This window comes from Triturus cristatus, chromosome 1_2 (assembly GCF_964204655.1).
Source record: "Triturus cristatus chromosome 1_2, aTriCri1.1, whole genome shotgun sequence".
In the NCBI taxonomy this organism is placed as follows: Eukaryota; Metazoa; Chordata; class Amphibia; order Caudata; family Salamandridae; genus Triturus; species Triturus cristatus.
Window position 1 is genome coordinate 606,729,406 of NC_140580.1, and position 24,171 is coordinate 606,753,576.

General features: G+C 44.5%; 1 protein-coding gene across 1 annotated transcript; it reads left to right on the forward strand.

Moving 5' to 3' along the window:
• The first annotated feature begins 2,428 nt into the window (after window positions 1–2,428).
• Window positions 2,429–23,704, forward strand: LOC146867722 (steroidogenic acute regulatory protein, mitochondrial-like). The gene is made up of 7 exons (XM_085615042.1): window positions 2,429–2,585; window positions 5,327–5,449; window positions 7,214–7,356; window positions 10,700–10,858; window positions 18,615–18,799; window positions 19,435–19,528; window positions 22,885–23,704. The coding sequence occupies exons 1-7, from the start codon at window positions 2,522–2,524 to the stop codon at window positions 22,987–22,989; spliced, it is 873 nt and encodes a 290-aa protein (XP_085471168.1). The 5' UTR covers window positions 2,429–2,521; the 3' UTR covers window positions 22,990–23,704.
• Window positions 23,705–24,171: the final 467 nt, after the last annotated feature.

Sequence of the window (24,171 nt, forward strand, 5' to 3'; positions counted from 1 at the left end):
TACGGGTTACTTAAATCCTGCAGGAAAGTAATCCCTCTCCTTCCCTTCCAGTCGCGCCTTATGCTGATCCGGGGCTTAATCCTATCCAGGTTGGATTATAGCAACGCCATCTACCTGGGCGCCCCGGAATCCACTTTCCAAACTCTGCAAAAGGCTCAGAACGCCGCCGCCAGACTCCTAACTAGCACCCCGGCCAGATCATCGGCCAAACTCGCTCTTAGGAAGCTACACTGGCTCCCGATCAAAGAAAAGGTCACTTTCAAGGCCCTCTGCCTGGCCCATAAGGCTCTCCATAACACCGGCCCCCCCATACTAAACAACTGGATCACCCCCTACAGACCCACGAGAGCGCTTCGCTCAGAGCACGGAAACCTTATCACGATCCCCATGGTGAAAAAGGCCCGGATAGGGGGCCGCCGCTTCTCGGTAAACACCGGACTCAAGTGGAACGCACTCCCTCTGAACGTCAGAACAGAGCCCGATTTACTTCGGTTCAGAAAAACCCTCAAAACTCTCCTCTTCCCCTAATCCGGTCTCTTACCTAGCCGCTCCCCCTCCTGAGCAACAAGGTTCTAGCGCTGGGATACCCTCGCGGTGACTACGCGCTCTACAAACTCTAAATAATAATAATAATAATAAAAGCCAGACAGTGCCACCTAGTGGCAGACTGTCAGAGGTGCCGGTGGTGACAATTAGGTGACAGTGCCACGCACCAGAAAAAAAACACCCAGTCAGATTTAGCACAGGTGAACTTGCTGCTGAGAATAGCAGTGGTGGGCCATTGCCGCACTTTCGGAAGCCCAGACTTGACTTTCTCACCTTGTGGGTTTTAAAAAGGTACAAATTTGACAAGTGCGTGCCCCGTGACTAACTAGAGGGGGAGAAATGTAAGGGCCCTGCCATGTACGAAACCAATTGTATGTCACATATACTGATCTGAAGATAACTTCATGAAAAAGTCCTCCATGTACCCAACAATGAGGACCAGGCAAGTCTTCTACCATTCTACCCATGTGGTTACTCATCCTGTCACCTAGGAGCTGTGGCCAGCCAGGACTATTGACTTTGTCGCTGTTTAGTAGTTGCATAAGGTAATTAAGCAACAACTGTGGCTATCGTGAAATATCAAAATTCCACCATTCTGAACTGATCAGCCTGTGCCAAAGGAGTAGTACCTTCATGGGATTTGCAAATACGCTACACTTATCTGTGCATCTACCCTTCCCTCAGTGGATGGGACCTCATTGGTTCATAAATGCAATTGAAATTTTGAGAGGACAAACAGCACAGTCCAAACAGTTCATATTCCACACTCATCCTGCCCCTGTAAAAGAGTCAGGGGAAATGGCGGCGTTTGGACAGACCAGACACCTCTGACAATACGCACAACACCGTTACCTACGCCATGTTAAATCTTGGTTCGATTAATCAGTTAGGGGCACCCGTGATTTGCATTCCAAGTAAGATAGCTCAGTGTTTTCATGCACCTGCTGCAATGTTTCATCTTCTCTGATATGACAAGTTCTGAACGTGATTTGCTGCCTTTATGTTTCATACATTGGATATACAAAATTATTATGACAATGTAATAAAATATTAGCAGCAGTAACTATCGAAACTGTTCATGTTTAAGCTCAGTTAAACAGTACTTACTGTTTTCAATATTACTGGACAGTAGCATTCTATTAAAACGGTTGCTTTCCCCGGTCCTCTGCTTCAGTTAGTCTTTTTTTTATTGCCCCAGCGGTTTGTATGTCCCACCACCAGACACGCCATCAGTAGGCATGTATTCAAATTGGCAAAGAAGGTTGCCCCCACTGCCAGGACATGTGGTCCTCCCTCTCATGCCTTATCCGGGCAGACCAACGCCTCAAGTCCACCAGTAAGCGCTATACAGATCACCATACCATGAAATAGTGAGTGCAGGCATAAAGTTTTTGGAACAGGGGGCTGGTAGGTTAGACAGGGACACACCTGGGCCCTCATTGGAACACGCGCGATAATTAGATATACATTTATACCATGAAACCTTGCAATTACGTCAGCTGTGGTATTATAGTGACACAACATGGAGCCGCTGCGGCTCCGAGCGATTCTTCCTGATCTGCCAGAGGCCTGCTCGCTTCTCATATCAAAACTCTCCCTGGAATGTTAACTAATCAGCTGAGTATTGGGCCAAGGACCTGAGGAGAGGGACCCTGCTTGCACGCGAGTGATGCTGTCATGTTGCCAATCCACGGACAGCGGAAGCCTCCCTGGAAGGCTAGTCAGGCCTGTACACCTGCTGCACTGCTTATGTCCCTGTGCGGGGCAGCTCCAGTGCGCATTCCACTCTCCCTCCCCAGCCCCTCTCCTTACCACCCTTGCCCCCTGGCGGCCTCTGTCCTTGAATGAGCTCCACTCCGCGCTCCTATCTGTGCGCCCGCTCCCTATCATCAGGTGCTGTCCTTCGGGCTCCTTATAAAGGCGCGTGCCGCTGGCAGCCCTCGCACTGAGCCGCGAGCCCGAGGCCTGTCACGCGATGCTGCCCGCCATCCTGAAACTCTGCTGCGGGATCTCCCACCAGCACCTCAGGAAGGTTACAGGTATGGACGCTCATTGGTCGCCTCTCAGTGGCGGGTCAACGGCCCATTGGGCCCAATGCAATCATTGGGAATGGGGGCAGTGGGGTAACAAAACTTGAGGGGGCCCTCTCCAAAGTGCATGCAGGGCCCCCCTTCGCTCCGGACTCAATCCGATGATCTCAGGCCAGGGACCTCCCAGTGCCAGAGGGCTCCCTAGCGCTCGCCCCCCGCCCCCCCCCCCTGCACCGCTTGTTGCCCCCCTGGAATAGGTCTCTCTAACCCTGCTAGGTAGTGAACGACACCAATTCCTCGAACGTAGATGGTTGCATGCCCTCTCTGGGCCTGAACTAACCATAGCTACGCACACGATTCCTCTCTTTACTGTCAGAATATCGAAGCTGTGAGTAGTGATTTAGCGTTCAGTTAGCAGCCCAACCCCAAATTCCAGCCGCAGTAATGTGGCTGAAGATGGGGCCCTGTGAGTTTTGTGCCACTAAGTACTCAAATCCAGTTCTGGGAAGGGGGACCAATTTAAGCAAATAATATAGCTCAGTGGATTAGGCATCTGCGACAGGCATCTGTGTGCAACCTGCCTTTCATAGATTTGAAACCTGCTGGAGCCAGCTCGGGGATTGATTTATTTGTTTCTGTCTTTCCTTCATGTTTCCTATTATTTTTATATTTCATACTAATACGTATTCTCATGTATAATGAGGCCGTTTGACCCATAATCAAGTTATCTACCAAGACGTGAAGGTGCTTTAAGAGCTAAGGTCCATTCAATCCTTTAAGTGTGCCCCTCCCTCAGACCCGGAAGTAATTAAAAAGGACATTGAAAGGGATCACAATCTCGCCCTATAGTCAAGTTCATAACTGTTACTGTAATGCGAAAAACTCTGCCCGATTTCTGAGCAATGCATTTGAAAACATAAAGGTAATCCCATGTCTGCGATTTAGTTCATGTTTACATTTCACATGCTTTACTTCAGGTATTACTAAGAGAGTTAGCTATTTCCAGGATGTTGTGTTTTTGTAATTGCTTTTTGTTTAGAATATCAGTCTTCTACATTGTACACGTTCAACTGAGTCTTCTCTGGGTGTATGGCAAAAGTAAAAGAAAATACATTGCTTACAGATGAGTGGTTGTGTTGAGGGGTGAAGTGAAGGAGATGCGAGGAAGTGCATTCAGGAGAGAAGGAAATGATGGTGCTGAAGATGAAATAGATGAGGTAGAACATATGAAGGTGGACGAGATGTGGAGAAAAAGGGCGTCCAGGTATAACATAGAGAGCCATAACTGGAGTGATTGAGACTCTCTGAATACAACTACCCCTTCCACAGGCCTCAGTAATGTTTATTTTACATTCCTATTGGCTGAGGGGAATTACTAAACCACAAGCTTCAGAGTTCTAGAAAGCAGACCTTTACCACCAGTTAATGCCTGCTTTTTAACCACCTTGATTGGCCCAGTGCTTAATTTGAGCCGGTGGTTGCAGGTGGGGCCCGCCGGCACTTATGTTTTGGCACCAGCACTTATATTTTCTCATCAGATTTTCATCCCGAGCAAGAGAGAGGAAAAAAATAAAAATCGGGGAAAGAAAGATGAAGAGAAAGCTACAAAAACCACAGTGATAAAGGGAGAAAGAAGGGATGAAGGAGAACTGCAATAGTGAGATGGAGGAGATGGGGTTGGTGGTGGCAGATTATAGGGAAATGAGGTGAAATCAAGACTATGCAGTCGTTGTATTCATCACCCTGACAGTCAAAAGCGGGCTTCTGAGCAAAACTTTGGGCCACGGCACCTATTCTTCTACAAATTAAGCACAGCCTGAACATTCCATTGCAGGTTCTAATAACACAGATGAGCCCAAATACAGCAGCTTCTCTCCATAACAACAACCAAACAACTCACTATCCACTAATTCCAGCACAGCTTCCATCTTCCTGTAGGTCTATAGTAATATTGTAACTTGGCAAACATTCCCACCAATTACTTATGGTATATTAAAAACCACAAAGGTATGACAGAAAGCTCTACAAAGTAATTTATAATTAAACATTTGGAAGGCATATGTACAGAGTAAAGTTCTAAGTACTTTAACAAAGTTTAACTTGCATTTAAATAAGTTGTTCTTTTCTGTCATAATAAAATACCAGGGAGGTGACTTTACAACCCTGCAAACAGTATATTCTTCTCTTTAGATTTTTATCCCATTGGGTCACCATCCTCTTCTAGGCACTTTCCCCGTGGTGCATCTGGTTTGCTGGTTTTATTTTTAGCCACTTCTCTGCCCGCACTGACTATGCCTCTTAGAGGGGCTTTCGTTCCTCACCTGTTATCGCTCTCCACAGTTCCTTAGGGTTTGAGTCTGGGATTATTACTTGTTTTTCTCTGCACCATTTCTCACTCCTTTATTATTTTTCTTGCTGCTTTGATGCACATCATATTACACATGGTTTACAAATATTTTCCTAAATTCGTGCTCTGGATTTCTCGCCATGACAAAATCTCGACTTATGTTTTCGCCATTGTGAAGTGAAGAAGGGTAATGTCTAAAAATACAACTAAAAAAAGCCTGAGTTCCTTCTCTTCGCTGCATCATTTCTTCGTTGAGACGGCGCTGACCCGCGTCACAGTTGCACCTGGGCATAGACCAACCACGTAGCAGGAGCCACCTGAGGGCTGTTATTAATAATAAGATCATGCAACAGACAGTAAGTAAGTCTCTGTTAACTCGACTTTGATCTTTGCCTGTCCACAGGGTTGAAGAGGACGGCGGTGGCTGCCATTGGACAGGATATGACGAAGATCATGGCGAGCAGCTCTCACTGCCTTTTTGCCAGGGTGCCAGACTGCATTCACAAGATGCTTCAAAGGAACGCTGGTGAGATCCTTGTACTTATGCTATAGATATCAGCAAACCGATTTAATCAAACATGAGAAATGTGTGCATGGGAAAGAGTCACGTTTTTAAGTGTTTGAGTGATTATGAGAATAAGTGAGGGCATGGGTGGGTGGATAGACACATTAGTGAGTGAATAAATGCATCAATGTGTATGGGAAAAATCGTATTGGGGAGAATAGTTACCATAGTCAGTGAATCAGTGAATGGGTTATTTAGTGAGTACTCTTTAGGTGGGTGCAAGAGTAAGGGAGGAAGTGAATGCGAAGATTGGACTAGGAGTAAACAACTTAATTTAAATGTGAATGAGTTAGTAAATGAGTGATTGGATTAGTGAGTAGGCGTGTGAGATAGTGAGCGAATGAGAAAATGCATTCGCTGGTGCTTCAGAAAGTGTGTGAGTGAACATGTAAGTGAGGTATTTGGTCAATTTTTTTGCAAGATGTTTTTTAGCAAGGTTTGGATTTTTCCTCGTGCATGCTTGCCTTTAAAATAGTTTTATGTCACTATGAGAAAACGCCATGTAGGAACATAGTACTTCTTGCAGAACTGCCAATTGAGGACTTGAAAATGTGCCCCTGCTGGTCATCAGTGGAGCTGCTCCTTGCTGTTTAGTCCAGGCTCAGTCCCAGATTTACTATGACTTTGCTCTGTCGCAAAGTGAAACAAGTCAATGCAAAGTAATGTATTGGTATATACTTTCCAGTGCCAAAGGTACTTCGTACTGGAAACGTGTGCTTTGTGTCATGAGGGCATTTCTTGGGCACATCAGTGCACACACCGATAGGTTTTGAGGCAGATCCCGATCCTCTAAAATTGGCAAAGCAGACTGTCACTTTACATAAAAAAACACAATGCCACCTTCAAGCAGATGTCAAAAAGGGGAAATGTTTTCTTTTCTTTTCAAAACCCATGCACTGCATGTGTGTTGAAGTGCACAGCATACATTTAATGTGTGAGGTCCTTTTATGTTTATCTAGGCATAGGAATTTGTACTGTGGGTATGAGTCCAATACAAAACCTATGCTAGACAGTGTACACTCACCTCCAGTGGCGTAGGAAGGGGGCAGTGGCCTCCTCCCGCTCTTACCTGCCAACTTAGGGCAGCAAACCCCAGCACCCTCCCCCCCCGCTCTACAATGTGGCCATCGCAGGGTGGAGGGTGGCAATCGGTGGAATTTCGCCAGCACCCTTAAGGCTCCCCCCCCCCGCTCTGTAATGCGGCTGTGGGCGGCAAACGGAGGGGCCACCAGGGATGTCCAAAGAGCTAGCTACGCCACTGCTCACCTCACACAAGGTAGCTTAATGAGACCGCCAGCGAATGACATCAGCAGGCCAATCTTAGCACCCATAAGGCTCTCTGATGTTATTCCTCCGTCACGTAATGCAGCACAAACATTGGTTGTAGCACTGCTCTGCATGGAAAACTTGTAAATATGGCCATAAGTGTTTGTTAGTGGCCTGGAAGCAGAGGGCATGGGGGGCGAATCATTGTCACTGGTGCTGGTCAGACATCAGTGAAGGCCAGGCAGCTCACCCCCACCCACTCCCCTGGTGACTGGCAGCAAGTGGGCATGTGAGCTATTGACTTCAAAAGGGCTGGTCTCTAGTGTTCCCACAAATATCTTGACATGCTCAATAGGTTTTGTTGTTTCCTTAGCACAACTGAGCGATTTCCAAACAATCTAAAATACATTAGCAATAATTTGATCTGCTGCTGAAAATATTTTCTGTTTGGTCCCTCAGGGGTAGACCAAGCCACCTCCTCTTCGATGAACACCAAGTATTCCATTACGGAGCTGTTCTACGTGAAGCAGGGCGAAGCTGCCCTGCAAAGGGCTCTGGGGATCCTGCAGCAGCAGGACGGCTGGCAGACGGAAACCCAGAAAGTAAGTAATGCCTGCTACACACAGGCCACACGAGAATCAATGTGCTTTTTCAAGCTGTTTAAGGAAATGTGCAGAGAGAGAAGAACTGACGTAGCTTAATAAAATGTTAACATTTTCTTCTAAGTAGGACTGCAGCTGCGTTTGTTCAGTGGACAGTCAGTCGTGGAGGAGATAGTTTGGAGAATCAGGCACTGATATACCATATGCTAACAGTAATATTCTCAGGGTAGTGCAACACTGGTCAATATTTGCACACAATAACTATTTAGTGCCAAAAGTTGACAGAAATGCAGTGCTGAGTTCTTAGTATCGCCAGCCCCAAACCCTATATTTTTTATGCAAAGGGGGTGTAAACACTCATAGGTTCTCACACAAAGCCAGATCTACTAACATATCATGACAAGGCTATGGGGCTCATTAAGATATCCGGCGGATCGCCACCGCCCATATGGCAGTGGCGATCCGCCCGCAGAAAACCACTGCCCGCATGTGAATTCCCCCGCCACATTACCATGGCCGGTGGGAGACCCCGGCGGAGAGGAAGACCGTCCGCCGGTTTTCCGCCGGGCGGAAAAGCAGTTAATATGGTGGCGATGTCTGGTAGACACCGCCATCCATATTAGTATGCAGGCGGGGTGTTGCCTTTCCGTGGCGGCAACGCCGCGACAGAAAGGCAGGCGGTTTTCGCCATGGGGCAGCCGCGGTCGGTAGTAGGAGTAACTGCAGAGCGGTGACGTGGGGAGGGGGAGGGGCAGGGTGGGGGGTAGTAAACTATGGATTCCGGAGGTTTACAGGTAATCTAACATATAAATTAATAAAACGAGTTTCGTTGCGTGCACAGCATCGCATTTGGGGATGCTGTGCACGCAACGAAATTCGTTTTATAAGTTATATGTTAATTTGCCTGTAAACCTCCGGAATCCATAGTTTACTACCCCCCACCCTGCCCCTCCCCCTTCCCACGTCACCGCCCTGCAGTTACTCCTACTACCGACCGCGGCTGCCATTGGGGGCCCGTAGCGGGCCCCCAGGGATTCTGGGGGGTGGGGGTGCATATGTGGGGTACCATCCTGCAGTTCCATGCACAACATGGCAGGCGCCGCGCGGTGCCTGCCACATTGTGCATGGAGGTGCACGACATGCCTTCTTGGCATTGCGGCGGGCGGTGCTGTGAGCACCGCCCGCCGCAATGTCCGGAATGCAGGATGCGCCCGCCAGTGTGGCGGGCGCATCCTAATTTCACCAACGGGACCCCCGCACCAATGGCGGGCGGCCTCATTCCACGACATCCTAATGACCCTCTATGTTCGGAAATGTCATGGCCTATAGAGAGCGGATGTGAAGGCCAGTATTTATTCCTATTCCGCGAATTTACTCATGAGTGCACAACGGAGCATTCAACAACAAATGCTGTACATAGCAATAGTGTCACAATATCGATAGTTCAATACGATATTATCAATTGGCGAGGGTTTGGGTGGATAATGGATTTTGATAAATAACCGTACCCTACATATAACTATTATATACATCTATTTACATACTAATAACACGATTTAAATGTGTGCTGAGGACGAGAATTATGGATTGTGGGCTTGTTATTCACACATTATCTTCGGTGTGTCCTTGCATACTTAAAAAATTCAGAGCAAGTTCTTTAGAGCAGTCTGGGAAACTAAACAAATACCTTAGCAGACTGTTAAAATACTATAATTTACACAAAAAACCCTTAGGTATGAATGCCAAGTAATCCCTTTTGTTTGCGTCCTGATTCTGAGAATGTTTTAAATCCGCCTGACAAATTCGTTATGTAGCTCAGCATGCCTCTTATCTCCTCTGCAAATGACGAACTTTATCGTGCGCGAGAGAAGGTCATTTTTTGTTTTACCGCAAGGTGGCAGTAATAGTGAGGATAACCACAAAGATCCGACCAAAACAAAGAATAATGTCTGTTTTCCCCCAATTGTATATATTTATATATACGGCATTTGTGTAGCGTCAACATAGCCAAAAGGCATCATGCTCAGTAAACAGTCGTACATCTTATTAGGAAACTCTGCATATTTAAACGAGAGAAATGCCTTTATGAAAATACTGTTAAAATGTGAAGGTGATTTTTTTAATCTTGTCTCCATTGACAAATTGTTTTAATGATTACCACACTGTCTCACTGATTCTGACCACTCTTACACACTGAGTCTAATTGGAGAGCTTGAGCATAGGAGTCCTTAGCGATATCTATCTTCAAGGAACGTAGATACGGAATTAACAATAGTAAATCTATACTTACCTATATATACTTACCTTCACAATACGGTATTAGTTAACCCTGGGCGGACAACTACGCTACGCTCGCGAAGTTTGCATAGTTTGTGCTACTTCGCGCTACGCGAATTGCACGTAGCACAGTGCAAAATCATGTAGCGTAGCATAGTTGGCATTTTTTGCTTGCTCGCGGTCCTCAACGTCAAGTTGGCGACCGCGAGCGAGCAAAATGATCCCGGCGAGACTTTTTCCTCGTTCGCGATCAGCAACATCAAGTTGCCGATCGTGAGCATAGAAAATAAACCTCCTGGCGAGATTCTCAACGCGGGGAGGTCAGGTTTCTCATTGCGAGTGGTCGCATTGAGAAAGCTGCCACTCGAGTAAAAATCTACTCGAGCGGCAGAAAACGACCGCTTGTACTGTGCAAGATGCCGTTTGCAATGATTGCACAGTGCGCACAAGCACCCGGCACTGTGCAATCATTGCGAACGGCTTACTTTGCAGTTCGTGTAGCGCTACGCATATCTCACGTAGGGCGAACTGCGCCCAGGGTTAGTATTATTCAATACTCCGCGGCATTGTGACAAAGAACTAAATCAAGGAGGGATAAACTGGAAAGGTGATGTCCAGTGAGGAAGCAGTTAACCACACATTTGTTCGGTTTGCTCACACCCATTTCCGGGGTAGTGACATAGTAATCTACATGATTATATGTGCATACTACCCTAGATATTTAGGTGATTTTAAAGGTACCCGACACCAGAACATGAGCTTACAACATAAGTATTTTGAAGATCTTATGACAGTATCACATTACAATATTCTGCTTTCATACCCACTGTTCTTCCAAGGCAGTTATTTGTTTCTGTCAGTGTTCATATAAAGCTACATTCTGATCATTAAAACAATGCAGTTTATCTCTAAGGCTAACCTAATTTTCAAAATCACAATAGTTTAATCATTGAAAATGAATGTAGGGATAATTACTATGTTGTGTAACTCAATTTTCTAAAGATTAACTTAACCACTCTGCATGCTCTGGCCTACATATCTTCATCAGTCTTTTGTCCCTATTTAGGAAAATGGAGACTGGGTGCTCAGTAAAGGTTTTCCTACAATTGGGAAAGTCTTTCGAGCTGAAGCCATTCTGGATTACCCGGCTGAGGCCCTCTACCACCAGCTGTTTGAGAAACTGGAGCAAATGGGTGACTGGAACCCTACAATCAGTAAAGTAGAGGTGAGTGGAGCCTCTGTACAACTATGTCAGAGGTCTTTGAATTCAAGAAGGAAACGTAGTTACTAGGTGGCATGAAGTCTGTCTCATCAATGATGAATATGGCGATACTGGCTCCAAATTGTTTTTGCGGCGCCTTATACTGTAATGCAGTGAAGACAGCATTGAAATAGGATTTATAATCTGAGCCAGGAAAGAGCAGTTCCAAAGTTCACCAAATGATATCCTTACATTCTTCAAGACACCTTGGGGTCATCGTAGAAAGGCAATGTTACTAATTTCTGGCCATTGCATCTGAATTCAAAGATCTCTATCAGCTTCCCAGCCTCTCTCTCTGCCTCCTCGTTCAATATTTCTTCCTCTCTATCGCTTTCTCCTTTCCCCATTTCATCACTCTCCATTGTGCTTTCTCTTTCTCTCTCTTCCTCTTTCTTTGTCTTTTTTCTTTCTCTTTCTTTCTCTTTTTCTTCTATTTTGATCTCTTTTTCAAGCTGTCGTTGTAACCCTGTAATTCTTAGTCTCTCCCCCTCTCTTTTTTGCCTTTATTCCCTTTTCTCTATCACATTCCTTCTTTCTTCCTCCCTCTGTCTCATTTTCACTATCTTACTCTCTCTCACTCTCTGGATCTCTCTCTTTCCTCTCTTTGTCTGTATGTATATGGTATTTCTATTGTACCAACCTAGTCAATAGGCAGTGGAGCGCTGTACATGGTCAACGACAAGCATAGAGTCAGCAAGTAAGAGGAGATGGAGCTGGGTTTGTCTGTCTTAATCTACCCGTCTCTCTGCCTCAATGTCTTTCCCCATCCCTCTTCTTCTGTTCTTTGTCCTTCTCAGTTAGCTTCCGAAATCACATTAGCTCAATATCTCTGTGTTTGGACAATGTAGGAAGAAGTGCTTCTCGGTTCTTTTGCTCCCCTGCCACACTGGCTTCAGGGTTGGTTTCCACTTTTCCACTTCTGTTTTGGTCCTCCTGCTCCGAGTTTGTGTTCGCTGGGCAGTGGTGCCTATGTGAAGGATATGTAACAGTCTTGCATTGTGTTTTTCTCAAACTGCCTTTCTAAGCTTACACTGTACTGGTTTATTGGAAATGATTGAGTCTGACCTTCCTAGGAGATCTGGTCTTGATGTTACAGTTCTAGATGGTGATGTTATTTGCACTGGTATTGTAATTGTAATTGCATTCATACAGCGCTTACTATCCCTGACGAGGCGTTGAAGTGCTTTTTGGCAAGTAGCACGCAATTCCAGAACCCAAAAAGGATTAGTGGTGAATTAGTATAGGGAAATATGAAGATAATTTGAGCAGTGGACATGTGAGTCTGTTAGTTGGATTGAAAAGGATAGTGGAGGGATAGAAGATGGAAGACTCTAGAAAGTGTTTATTTGGAAAACATAGCAGTAGGAGGAGGTTTGGGATGAGTTAAGAAAGATGGAGGGAGGAAGAGTCTCTAGAAGTGAATTAGGGACAAAGATGAGGTATCGGATAAGTCTAGGAGAGATATTTGAGGGAAGGGTTTAGAAAGCCTTGTTTGGGATATCTGAATAGTAAAAGAGGTTTGATATGACGCAAAGAACAGTAGAGAAGGAAAGAGCCCAGAAAGGGTTATTTTGGGGATCAAAGTAGTAGAATGGGGTTTGGGATGAATCAGAGAGTGTAGGTATAGGATATATTGAGTGAGGTAAAGGGTGGGAAAAGGGTTGTGCATTGAAGAGAGTAGTAGAATGAGGTTTGGGATGAGTCAGAGAGTGGAGGTAGAGGATATATTGCGAGAGGTATAGGGTGAGATATATGGTAGTGCATTGGAGATGCTAAATTAGGAGTAAAGTAATAAATACAAAGATACATAAGTTCATGGACGGTATATATGTATAAGGAAGGTAATGTATCCGGATTTAAGTTATATTTAATAAACTCAGACTTTTAAGTGTTGCTGTACTTTAAGCTAATTGATTTCTTTTTATAATGTGTTTCCTTTAATAATTCAATAGTGAAGCAATTGCAGAAAAAAGTCATGACAAAAATTTACATTTTATGCAGTGACTTATATACAAGTTAAACATAGAATAATATTACCAAATGTAATATGTACATTTGTTAAGCAAGACCTAATGAATATCTACATATTTATAGACATAATATTATACACATATATACAAAAGAATACAATTATCTAGGTACAGGCATATAATCCAAATAAATGCTATATACACAGGGATATGGTGTACATTTATGTTTGAGTATGGTGGGTGTGTGGGGAAGAGCCAACTCTTGAGTAGTCTTCTGAAGATAAGATAGTTATCTGTAGATCTTATGTTTGGGGTAAAGAATGCCATGGTTTTGCTGCTTGAACAGAGTAGGATGTCCCACCTATAGTGTTTTCTTGTATGGTGAGATTTTGAGGTGAGGTGCCAATCTAGAGCGGAGGTTCCTTTGTTGAATGTATTTGGTGATTTTATTGCTGATGAAGAATGGCCCTGTTCCATGTATCTCTTTGTGGGTGACACAAAGTAGCTTGAATATGGATCCTCTGGCAACCTGTAACCAATGTAGGGCCTTCAAGGGAGGGGAGATGTGGGCTTTTGGCTTTACATGTAGGAGTAGTCTGGCAGCAGAGTTCTGAATCCATTGTAGTTTTTTCATAGTTTATAAAGATGATCTGTGGTAGAGGCTATTAGTGTAATTGAGTTTAGACAGTACAAGTAGAGATAGTAGCCTACCCCTTGTGTGGAATTCCCAGGTGGGGGAAGAGTTTTTATAGTAATGAAGCTTGTTCTTGCTAGTTTGTCCACTTGAGCATTCATTGATAGCTTGGAGTCCTTGGTAATTATGAGTTTTCTTACTTCATTAGATACCTTAGGCGGTGTTCCCAGATCGTCAGGCCAGGAGGGGGGATGGGCCATAATTTTTCCAATCACCACATGGGAGTATTTCCATTTTGGAAGCATCCAATTTGAGATGCCTCCATGTCATCCGCTGATCAACTGCTCTGAGGCAACTAAAAATTTGTGAGTTTCCAATGTCTTTGGGGCTTTCCAGTTTAAGAAGTATTTGTGTGTCATCAGCATAATTATAGCATGTGAGGTGAAATTAATTGATCAGTGCCAGTAATGACTTCATGTAGATGTTGAAAAGCATAGGTGATATGATAGATCCTTGAGGGACCCATGCTTTTGTGAAGTACAGTTTGGATGATAAAGGGGGGTATGGATGACATTTGTTCTGTTATGACGGTATGCTGTGATCCAGTCGAGAGCAGTCCCCTCTATGCCATATTCTTAGAGTCTTTGTATTAGAGTGACATGGTCAACTGTGTAAAAAGTAGCTGGGAGGTCCAAGATAAGTAGTGCAGCAACCCCATCCCAGTCAACTGTGTTCTTAAGGTAATCCCAGATGGTAGTGATGGCAGATTCTGTGTCTCTTCCCGGATGGAATTCTGTTTGGAAGTCTGAAAGTATGGAATTATCTTCAATGAACTGTGACATCTGAACGAATGCTGCTCTCTTTTATCAGTTTGCCCAGGAAAGGTCCATTTGTTTGGTCTGTAGTTCTCGGGATTAAGCAGGCGCAGGTTGGTTTTCTTTAGTAATGGGTGTATGTGTGACTTTTTTATGCCTTCTGGAAATATTCCCATAGTTAAGGAATTGTTGATGATTTTTCTTACTGGTGTAGCATCAGAGGTAGTTAGAAGAATTGTTTTGAAGGTTTGTGGTGGCCATGGGCCGGAAGGGCTGCCAGCAGGCCTGCTTGCTTTGACCAGATCCATACATTCACTGTGTGATATTTGGTGGAAGGAATGCAGAGGCTAGGTTAGTCTATTCTTGGAGGTTTTTTTTCTTTTGAAAAGGGTAGGTGCTGGTGCCTTTCCTTTGTTTTAAATAGGAGTCCAACGTGTCTCCTGTGGTTGTGTGATGATTTGCCAGTTTGTCTGTGAATTTTTGGGTAATGGGATGAGTTCCTCCTAGGCAATTTGGTTTACAAAATTCGGTGAGAATCTGATAGAATTCTTTTTTTGCACATTTAGCATTTTGAATTCTGTCTGTATAGTATCTTTTTTTAACCTTTTTGATTGCTGATGTATAATCTGTAAAGTTTCTGTAAGTGAAGTTTGTCTTAATTTGTTTTTGTTTTGAGCTAGGTGCATTGCAGCTTTCTAATTTGCAGTGTTATCTCTTTTAGTTCTGTATTTCTCCAAGGTCCCTGTTTTCTTCTGTCCTGTTTACTTGTTCTTAGTCATAGTAGGATATCAAAAGCTTCCTATAACCACTCATTTGCTTTTTAAATGGAATGTATTGTGCCTAGAACTTTATTGGATGTTAGATGTGTTTCTAAGTGTTCCAAATTGAGTTTGTTCCACAGTCAAAAGGTGGATGCATGTAAAATGGTTTTAGGTGTGTTGCTTTGTGTTGTTTTATGTTGAAAAGCAGGTAAATGTTGGTCTGACCATGTGACTGGAGCAATCGTTTGAAAGGTAACTAGTTCTGTAATTGTAAAAATTACATCAAGGATGTGCCCAGCAATGTGTGTGAGTTTGTGGATGATATGATGTATGTTCAGTCCATCTAGGCCAGTGATGATAGTTTTCGGATGGGGCATATTGGGTTTGTCAAACCAAATGTTTAGATCACCAAGAATGCATAGTTTGGAGTGTAGTGTTATCAGGTATCTAGAAGTGTGTCTGAGAAAGTTGCTTTGCTAGGTGGAGGTCTGTAAATGAGTAGGAACTTACAGGAGGAGGATGGTGTAGGGTTGCATCTGGTGAAGAGGGCCTTATAACATTGTATGGCAACTTTGTCAGCTTTAGTGATATTTAATGTTTGCTTGAATACAACAGCTAGACCACCTCCTCTTTTCCCTATAGTATTTTGTGTGATAGTTTGATAGCCTAGAGGAGTTACTTCATTCAACACTGGAGCCATGTCATCTCCCAACCATGATTCAGTTATGAAGAGTAAGTCAGGTTGTGTGTCAGTGAGAAGGTCGTAGATGCGATGCTTGTTTTTCAAGACTGATCGAGCATTTATTAGTTGGCAGCTTAGAGAATGTGTTTTGGTGATCGTTGACCTTTTTTGTAGAAAAGTGAGCAGCATTTTGTGCACTTGTAGCAGGTTTGTCCTTAGTGCTGGTATTAGCTGTATGAGGATAGCAAAAGTGCAGCACTTCTGTATTGTATTCCTCAGGCTAAGAAGGCATTTTGATGGATCTGCGTGTGTAGGTTGTGGAGATGGTGGCTGAGACTGAGTTGGTGAACTGTGTTGTTTTTGTCGAGTAGCCTTGTTGTGTAGTAGACATAGAGATGCAAAGTTGTGAAGAGTGGCCTGTTGTTTATTTTATTTGCGTCTGTTTAGGGTAGAAGGTGTGTGAGCTAGGGTGGTAGTGCAGCCATATGGGTCATGTTATAAGGATGCGAGGCAGTTAAAAGACAGTTTCTGTGCTGCTGTATATGTGTTAGGTGTGGGGGTAGAGAGAAAGCTTGACAGTAGAGTTGGGTTAGGGTGTGTATTATATGTGTAGTCAGGAGGGTTGGAGTTCGTTTATGTTTCTGGTTTGTGATGGAAAATATTATGAGGCAGTGTGTGCAAGATATTTTATTGTGCTGGTGTGTGTGTAGAGTTTTGATTTTCAGGAGTAGTAAGAGGAGATGATGATGTAGTTGTCTTCTGAGAAGTATTTGTATGTAAAGTATTGTTGGTGAGTGGAAGCTGAAAGGTAAAGGGTGGTGATGTGTTTGGGGAAAGAGTGTATGTGGTGTGTGAGAGGTGATAGACAAGAGTTAAGAGTGTTTGTGTTAGATTTGATAGCTGGAAGAGGTAATATGTGGGGTAGAGTGGAATGTAAGGGTTGTGTGGTTGTGTTTTCATGGTGCCCTTGTCCTACCCGCCCTTAGCCTCGACACCTGTGCTGAGACGCCCTGAACCCTGAGCGTTAATAGCCCTAGTGACCACATGACTCCTTTGGCCAATAGGAACATTTGCCCTAATCCTAACCAATCACAACACTAGCCCTATGCCTTGGGGGCAATAGTAAACCAAGCCCTTGCAACAAATCACAGCCGTAGTCCCAGCAGCCAATCAGAAACCAAACCCTAACTACAATAGAAACCCTAGTCCCAGGGACCAATTAGAGCACCAGACCTATCAGCTAATCATAGACCTAACCCTAAGCCCAGTAGAAACACCAGATACAGGAACCAATCAGAGCCTAGATGTAACTTCAAATGGCAAACTTATATAAGGAGCGTGTGACCTCAAGCACAGGTTGATGGCCAGGGGCAGTGAGCTGCTCCTGAAGAACAGAATCTCCTTGGATACAGACAGGCTCAATCCACACTTTGCTGGTCCTGGTTCACCCTGCAGGTAGGCCCAAATCTAAGCCACTTTAATACTACTTTTTGCGCTCTTCAACAAATCCCTTTTTCTAGGCAATAACAAGGGTTAAATACACTTTCCAAACACCGTTTTAAACCTTAAAGCAGATTCCGCAGTGTCATAAACACATCCTGCTTAGCCTCTGAGGGTGTAGTTTGCCTTTTTAACTTTTCAAAGAGCCAAAAGGAGGAGGGGTGAGGGGTTGTCCCTACACACCTAATCACAGCACAGGGTAACCTAGGACAGATTTTAAAACAGTCACAGCAAAGTTTCAAAAACACAGCACAAGTCTGGTTCTTAAAATCTTGTCTCTCCTTTGCTCATTGGGCTCTGTAGGGAACAGAGAGCTAGAAGATGGAGGTGGTTTTCTTGGGGTGCCCTGCACACACTTTAAGGAATACTGCAGGTGGGGGGGCTCAGGCTTGCTTCAGTGCTAGAGCGCCAATCAGGGAGGCCCTGGCTGCTGGCCAGGAGACAGTGAGCTGTTCCTGAAGAACAGAATCTCCTTGTACAGACAGGGCCAATCCCCACTTTGCTGTAGTAATCAAACAGGTTTTGTGTTGTTTCAGTTCTTGGTTATTGAGTGCCTGGACGGTACAGAAAGTTTGTGTGTCTTTAGTCACAAAATTATGATGCAACACTCTCTGAATGTTCATCAACAGAGAAAATACTACCCAGTTCTGCTCCTAGGCCATGTTCACAAAGTTTTGTGTACCCAAAGTGTGCTTTCACAGAACTTGGCTTTAAAGTTTTGTATGTCCTGTTTTGTCAATCTATAACGCTTGTGGTAATTCTGTTTCCCAGATTCCATCCTCTTATGAATCAGTTGGCGAATGCACACTGTCAAATACTTCTTGTGCCAGTATTATTGGAAACTGAGTTCGCACTGGTTGTTCTTCACTGCGTTCTATCGATACATTGCTTTGGGCTGTACATTAGAATAACAAGATATTGTCTTTTTTCTCGTTCTCTTTTTGTCTCGGGCTCTCTTTATCTGTTTCACTCTCTCACTATTTTTCTGGGTTTCCCTTTGAGTCCGTGTTTGTCTCTCCCTCAGACTCTTCAGTTTCTTTGAAGCTCCTTAGAACAGTGTAGCTAATCTTGAGAAGACATCCCGCATCTTACATCAATTCAAAGCATATGTTTAGCTCAGGGCAAGCGCTGAAAAGCAACGGATGCCTAATAAAACTGAAAAACCTACCATCAAGGAAAATCAAATCAAAATATGCCCTTTCCGCACAATCTGTGCCCTTTACGCACAATCTGTGCTTACTTATCGTTGAACTGTCAATTCACAGAGCACACCAGAAAGCAAATCTTTAGAGAACTGTTTTGCTACCTATATGCATGTTTGTTTTATTTATGGCTTATGTTAATCCCATTCTCATCAGATCCTGCAGAGAATCGGGAAACACACCCTCGTGACCTGTGAAGTGACAGCAGAGACTCCTGGGAAACTGATCGGCCAGAGGGACTTTGTCAGCGTTCGGCACTGCTGGCGACAGGGCTCGGCTATTTACTTGGTCGGCACCGCCACCCACTCCGATCTAATGCCTCCGAGAAGCGGACTGGTCAGGTGAGTGTGGACCAGAGGTTTCGATTCTTTACATCCAGTGGCCATCCATCAGCTTCACATGACAGGGCCTCCCCTGCCCTTGAGTGCCCCATATCGCACAGGTATTCATTGGTCTCGCGCTCAAAGGGACCCCTCTGAAGTTAAGGTGCCCTCCTGTCCCGCAGGGGCCTGTGTTGCATCCTGCCTATGACAATAGGGTGTGACCCAGTATAAAAAGCAGTGCTGGAAGTCTTATGCTTCTAGTAATGACACATATGGGACTCCTAATACCGCAGGTTGTGGTAATTTGAGGGGACAGCATTACCACCCCACTAGGAACAACAGGAATTGCAGTAATTCCGAAAGTTGGTGGTGGCACACATATTCCCACCTATTTTCCCCTCAATCCTGACACCTTTCCCCACCCACATTTAGCTTGGATATTGAAGTGAAATGTGTGTGGGGGGGAATCAAGAGTGCCGCATTCCTGCCCACTTGCATTACTGAATCACATGGTTACTCCTCTTACACGCCGAGTTGGAAGTACCTCCTAACTGTAATGAGAGCCTTACTGGGAACACAACACACAAGAACATTCAGATTGCTCTACGATTAGTCATCATTTTTTTAATCTAATGATATCCTTTTTTTTAAAGGGCTGAAGCAGATCTGACGTGCATTGTCCTGAGGCCGTATGAAAGTGACAGTAAAAAGACTCGCCTCACCTGGATTCTGAACATGGATCTGAAGGTACATAGTTGTGTGTTATGATGTGTGATGGATCCAATAATGGGCACAGTGGCGTAGCAATGGTGCCTAATGTAAGCCAGGCAATACTCCTGCTGTGCTCTTATGTTGTACCCTGTATTAATGCCACTAGAAATAAACTAATATATTGACTTAACTGGAAATCCTCCTAACTCTAAACAAATCAATTTACCCCATTTGGCTCCAATACACACTCTCCCTTTCCAACCTTTCTTGTTAACTACCTTTACCTCACTGGGGCCTATCAATTAGTGCCAGTCTTCATTTGTACCTCTGCTCCACCAATCCTTTATGAACTGAAACCTACCGGTTCTGCAGTGAAACTGCTGGCACCAGATTGCCCTAATCTCCGCCATTCCTTCATGAATTGAGACATACCAGTCCTGCACTGGAACTACTGGCACCCAATTGCATGAAGCTTTGCCAGTCCTACATGAAATGAAACATACTAGTCTCATGGCCTATTGGCCACCATTATCCTTCCCCTCCACCATTCAAAACTAAATTCTGACCTACTATTCTGTCAGCCATACAGCGCCTTCGTGGACCAGGTATGCAAGTATACCCCATTTCCTCTTTCATTACCCCTTTCATTACCCCTTTTGACGACTTACCAAACTTATATACCTAACATAACATAACATATATCACACCCCGTTTATTTTTACCGAGTTACTTTACACTATGAGAAAAAGCCCTTACTGGAAGAGTTTTTTCTGTCCCCCAACTTATGATCGTCCTTCGTTCAGTCAATCGCTCTCAACTTTATGGAGAGATATGCCATTCCAGTAGGCCCTGTCCTTCTTCCCTGCCACTTACCACACACATGGAAAATCAATCTGGCAAATAAAACACAAAGGCCAAACACACCAGCAAACATCCCCTACCCCATCCACATCCCCACCTATTTCCTGAGCAGCAGTTCACCCAGCCCACGGCAATCCATGCAACCATCTAAGCAGACACTTCCACCCCTGTCCATCTCCATGAGAATAGTGCTTGCCAGTCTACCTGCACCCAACACGACTTGCCTAAAGCCGGCATGTAACCCCCGCCCCCTAAAATAAAACACCACCTTGTAGGCTATTCATTATTCACAGCTGTATCAGAAATCAGAAACCCCAGGGGACAGCAGAAAGCAAATCTACCTACCCCATATCTGCTCACCTAACATTTCCATCTGTCACTCCCCATGTCTCGACCTCTCGCTCACCAGCCCATTCTATGCCACATCCATTCCAGACTCTACCCACCAGTACATGACACACACTCCTCACCATACATTAACACATATCATTCCCTTCCCCCATTGTCCTTTTCCGCACTTTACTGGCTATGTAGCCCATCGTGATGTGCCACTGTCATCTAACCCCCACCTTTGTCACACTTACTCCTTCCCTCTGTCAGCCTGTCCTCCCCCACCTGTCCCACTTACTTTCCAACTCCACCAGGCCAGCAAGCCCACCAAACCCACCATTTCTCAAAGCCCTACACAACATGATATCCATGCTAATTCTCAACTCCACATTCACAGGCCAGCCATCTAATCTTATGAGATCTGCCCCAATTTAGCAACACCTTTTCCAGACAAAGGCCTCACCGAAACATACCTTCTCACTTGGGCCTCACTGAACCCTTAGTAATATAGATCCTCCATTGCCCATTGACCACCTTCAAGTATCCCTGACAATCCCTGCCGCCTATCCAGTAAATCAGCCAACAGCATGGCATTTGCTCCCTTTCCCAAACAATGCACTATGGAGAAGAATGCCCTCTTTTTCTCTTAATCGAATTGGCAAACCACTATTTAACTTCGGATCATGCAAAATCCTTGGCGAAGTGGCACACATTCTCTCTCAAATCTTTCTTTTCACTCTTCCAGCTTGCTGCCCATGCCAGCTGTAGTCATCCAATGTGTGTGGCGTTGCATATCAGCCAACCCTCAGTTGTACCTTTTGATGTCGAGCATTCTTTGTCTTAAGATCCAAAAACGGGTGATCTTTCAGTCTTTTCGTATAGTTCACTAATCTCTTTATGGGGCAGACACTATCTCGAAAAGGCTTCCTAGATGCGCCTCATATAGAAATCCCCATTCTACATCGTCTGTTTCTTTTGCTGTTCCCCATTTTCATGGGCGTCGCTTTGGTGACGGCTTCTCTTTGGGGACCCTCGCCGTTGGAACCATATCCCACATAAAATCAAAACCATTTCTAATCTTCTACAATTCAGAATGTCTCACAAGCATCTATTTTTCTCTAGCTTCTCTTTTCCTGACTCCTTTGTCTAGTTTCCGTGCTAGTTCATCTACCTCAGTCTAGCACCAAGAGACTACTGGGGTATAGTGTGCTTATAAATCAGAAATAGAAAAATAAGAAAAGTCCCACAGCACCTGCTATCCCCAAGTGGTCCGCCCAACCGCTGTTACTGACCAGACCCCAAGCCCAACTCAATTCAATCTCGGTGAGCTGTAGCGAGCAGGTACATACAGGGTGGTAAGGCCCTTGACACCCTATACATCAACATGTGAATGCTAATCTCTTTTCTAAGATTCACATATTACCTGCAATAAAACCCGCTTTTCTCTGCATTAGGACATAACATATTAAAACACAAGGCAGAAATGCCATCACCGCTCATCTCGCAGGGTAAGGCCTAGCTCTCCCAGTATTTCAAGGCAACCTCCTTCTAGGTGCCACCCTGGCTCAACCCCCAGTCAGCCCCAACCCCACTTATTTGTGAGACTGGACGAACCAGACACCTCAGCACATAACAGCATGACATGGTCAATGCATGTGCTGTTTCCCCCCTTTGCCCTGCGTCCCTCCCCTTCCCACGCACCCAATACTACCCAGGGTAGCCCTACAGCCGCCAACCTGTTTATGTATACCTTTGACAGATTTTCCACAGGACTGCCCTACAAATATGCCACAGTCTGTCAGGCACCCAACACACCTCGCTTCTGAACAGTTCCTAACAGATATCTACAGGGGCACCTTCTTTTTCTCATTTAATAAGGGAATTAAATTCACTTGGCATATGACCTATGGGGGAGTAGGGCGGCCTACCTGACCCGTGACATGGAAGCCAGATGCAGCTATGTTACAGGTCGCTTACTCGAGTTCCTTCTGCCCCTTCCTAGATCCCCCTCAGTAGAGATAGCTGGCCCACCTTGATTCAAGACAAAGTCACACGAGGACATGTGTAATGTTATCCCTATTTAATGTAATGTAATACCTTACAAAGAAGTTCCAAAAGTACATCAAACACATTAACATTATGCTGTGTGAGTTGTTTCACCCCAACCATTGTAAAATTGTGTTTTTTCTTTCCTGTTATAGGGGTGGTTACCAAAATCCATTATTAACCAGGTGCTGTCCCAGACTCAGGCCGACTTCATCAAACACCTCCGCCAAAGCCTCTCCATATCTTCAGCCCAGGACTGAGGTTGTACCTGAAGGGCTCTTCCCTCAAGCGGAGTCCTTGAAATGGCATGCTGTAAAAGTCTACTGCTTCGGGAAGCTAGGATGGGCCTCCTTGTGTTAGACCATATGAGAAGCAAGGATGGACCTCCTTGTGCTAGACCATGTGAGAATGGAGCCCCTGGGCAGGTTTACCAAGGCCACGTCTGTAAAGCAGTAGTTGGGGCCACAAAGCACAGACTGGGCAGAGGAGAAGGCTGGCTCTGACACAAACTCTGAGAAGTAACCACTGTGGCTCCAGCATATTATGGACGATTAATCAGAGATGCCTACAGGGTTAGGATCTCAAGGCAGTCTTTAATCTTCAGATGCAAAAAAGGTAGCCTGGGGCCAAATAAGTGCCATTCAACAAGTTCAGGCAAGGGGCCAGAGTAATCATCCACGACTGATTGCACGTGTAAGGGTATGTTCCTTACCACACATTGAAATAAATTGTCTGCGACGTAAAGTTATTCTATTGAAAACTATGCTGCAAGCAGGGGCCATGGTCACCAAATCGGGGTTCCTTACTGGAATTCCATGTATTTATACTCTCTTCTTTTTTTGACTACTTCACCTGTATTTTATCATGAATATTCTTAACTCTGCTAATTGGGTCTGGTTTGAGTCTATCATCTTGTATTTGCTGTAAGTGTTCCCTCAGCTATATGCAGTACAGTAGCCTCAGTTCTAGGGCATTTTGCACATGGTTCAGTATTTGAAATAATTTAAGCTCTTAGTGAAGCTATTTTGTTTTATTCTAATATTTAAGATATTTATGATGTGAATGCTTGCTCATCTCAACTGAACTAAGCTCTCAGATGAAAACTACGATGTGCAGTGTGAATAAAACTCATAGGAATCTCTTAAGTGGAATGTTCTTTCTTTGCAACATTTTGTGGGAGTGAGAAAGGGTGAAACACCATTCGCTTGACTCTTTATTGTGCTTTGAGGGTCATACAAATGGGGTTGTTTATTCATCTCCAGAATTTTGGAAAAATTCGAGAAGAAGGTTCTTCACTTAGGCTCACGTTTCGAACTACATTGAAAGTTTGATTTTTGGTGAAAATGGGAGTTTCTGCTGGAACTAGTTTTCAAAAGAATGAAGATATACTGCTTTTGGTATGACCACGGATGACGCTGCTCGTCTGGTCGTACTTCCAGGTC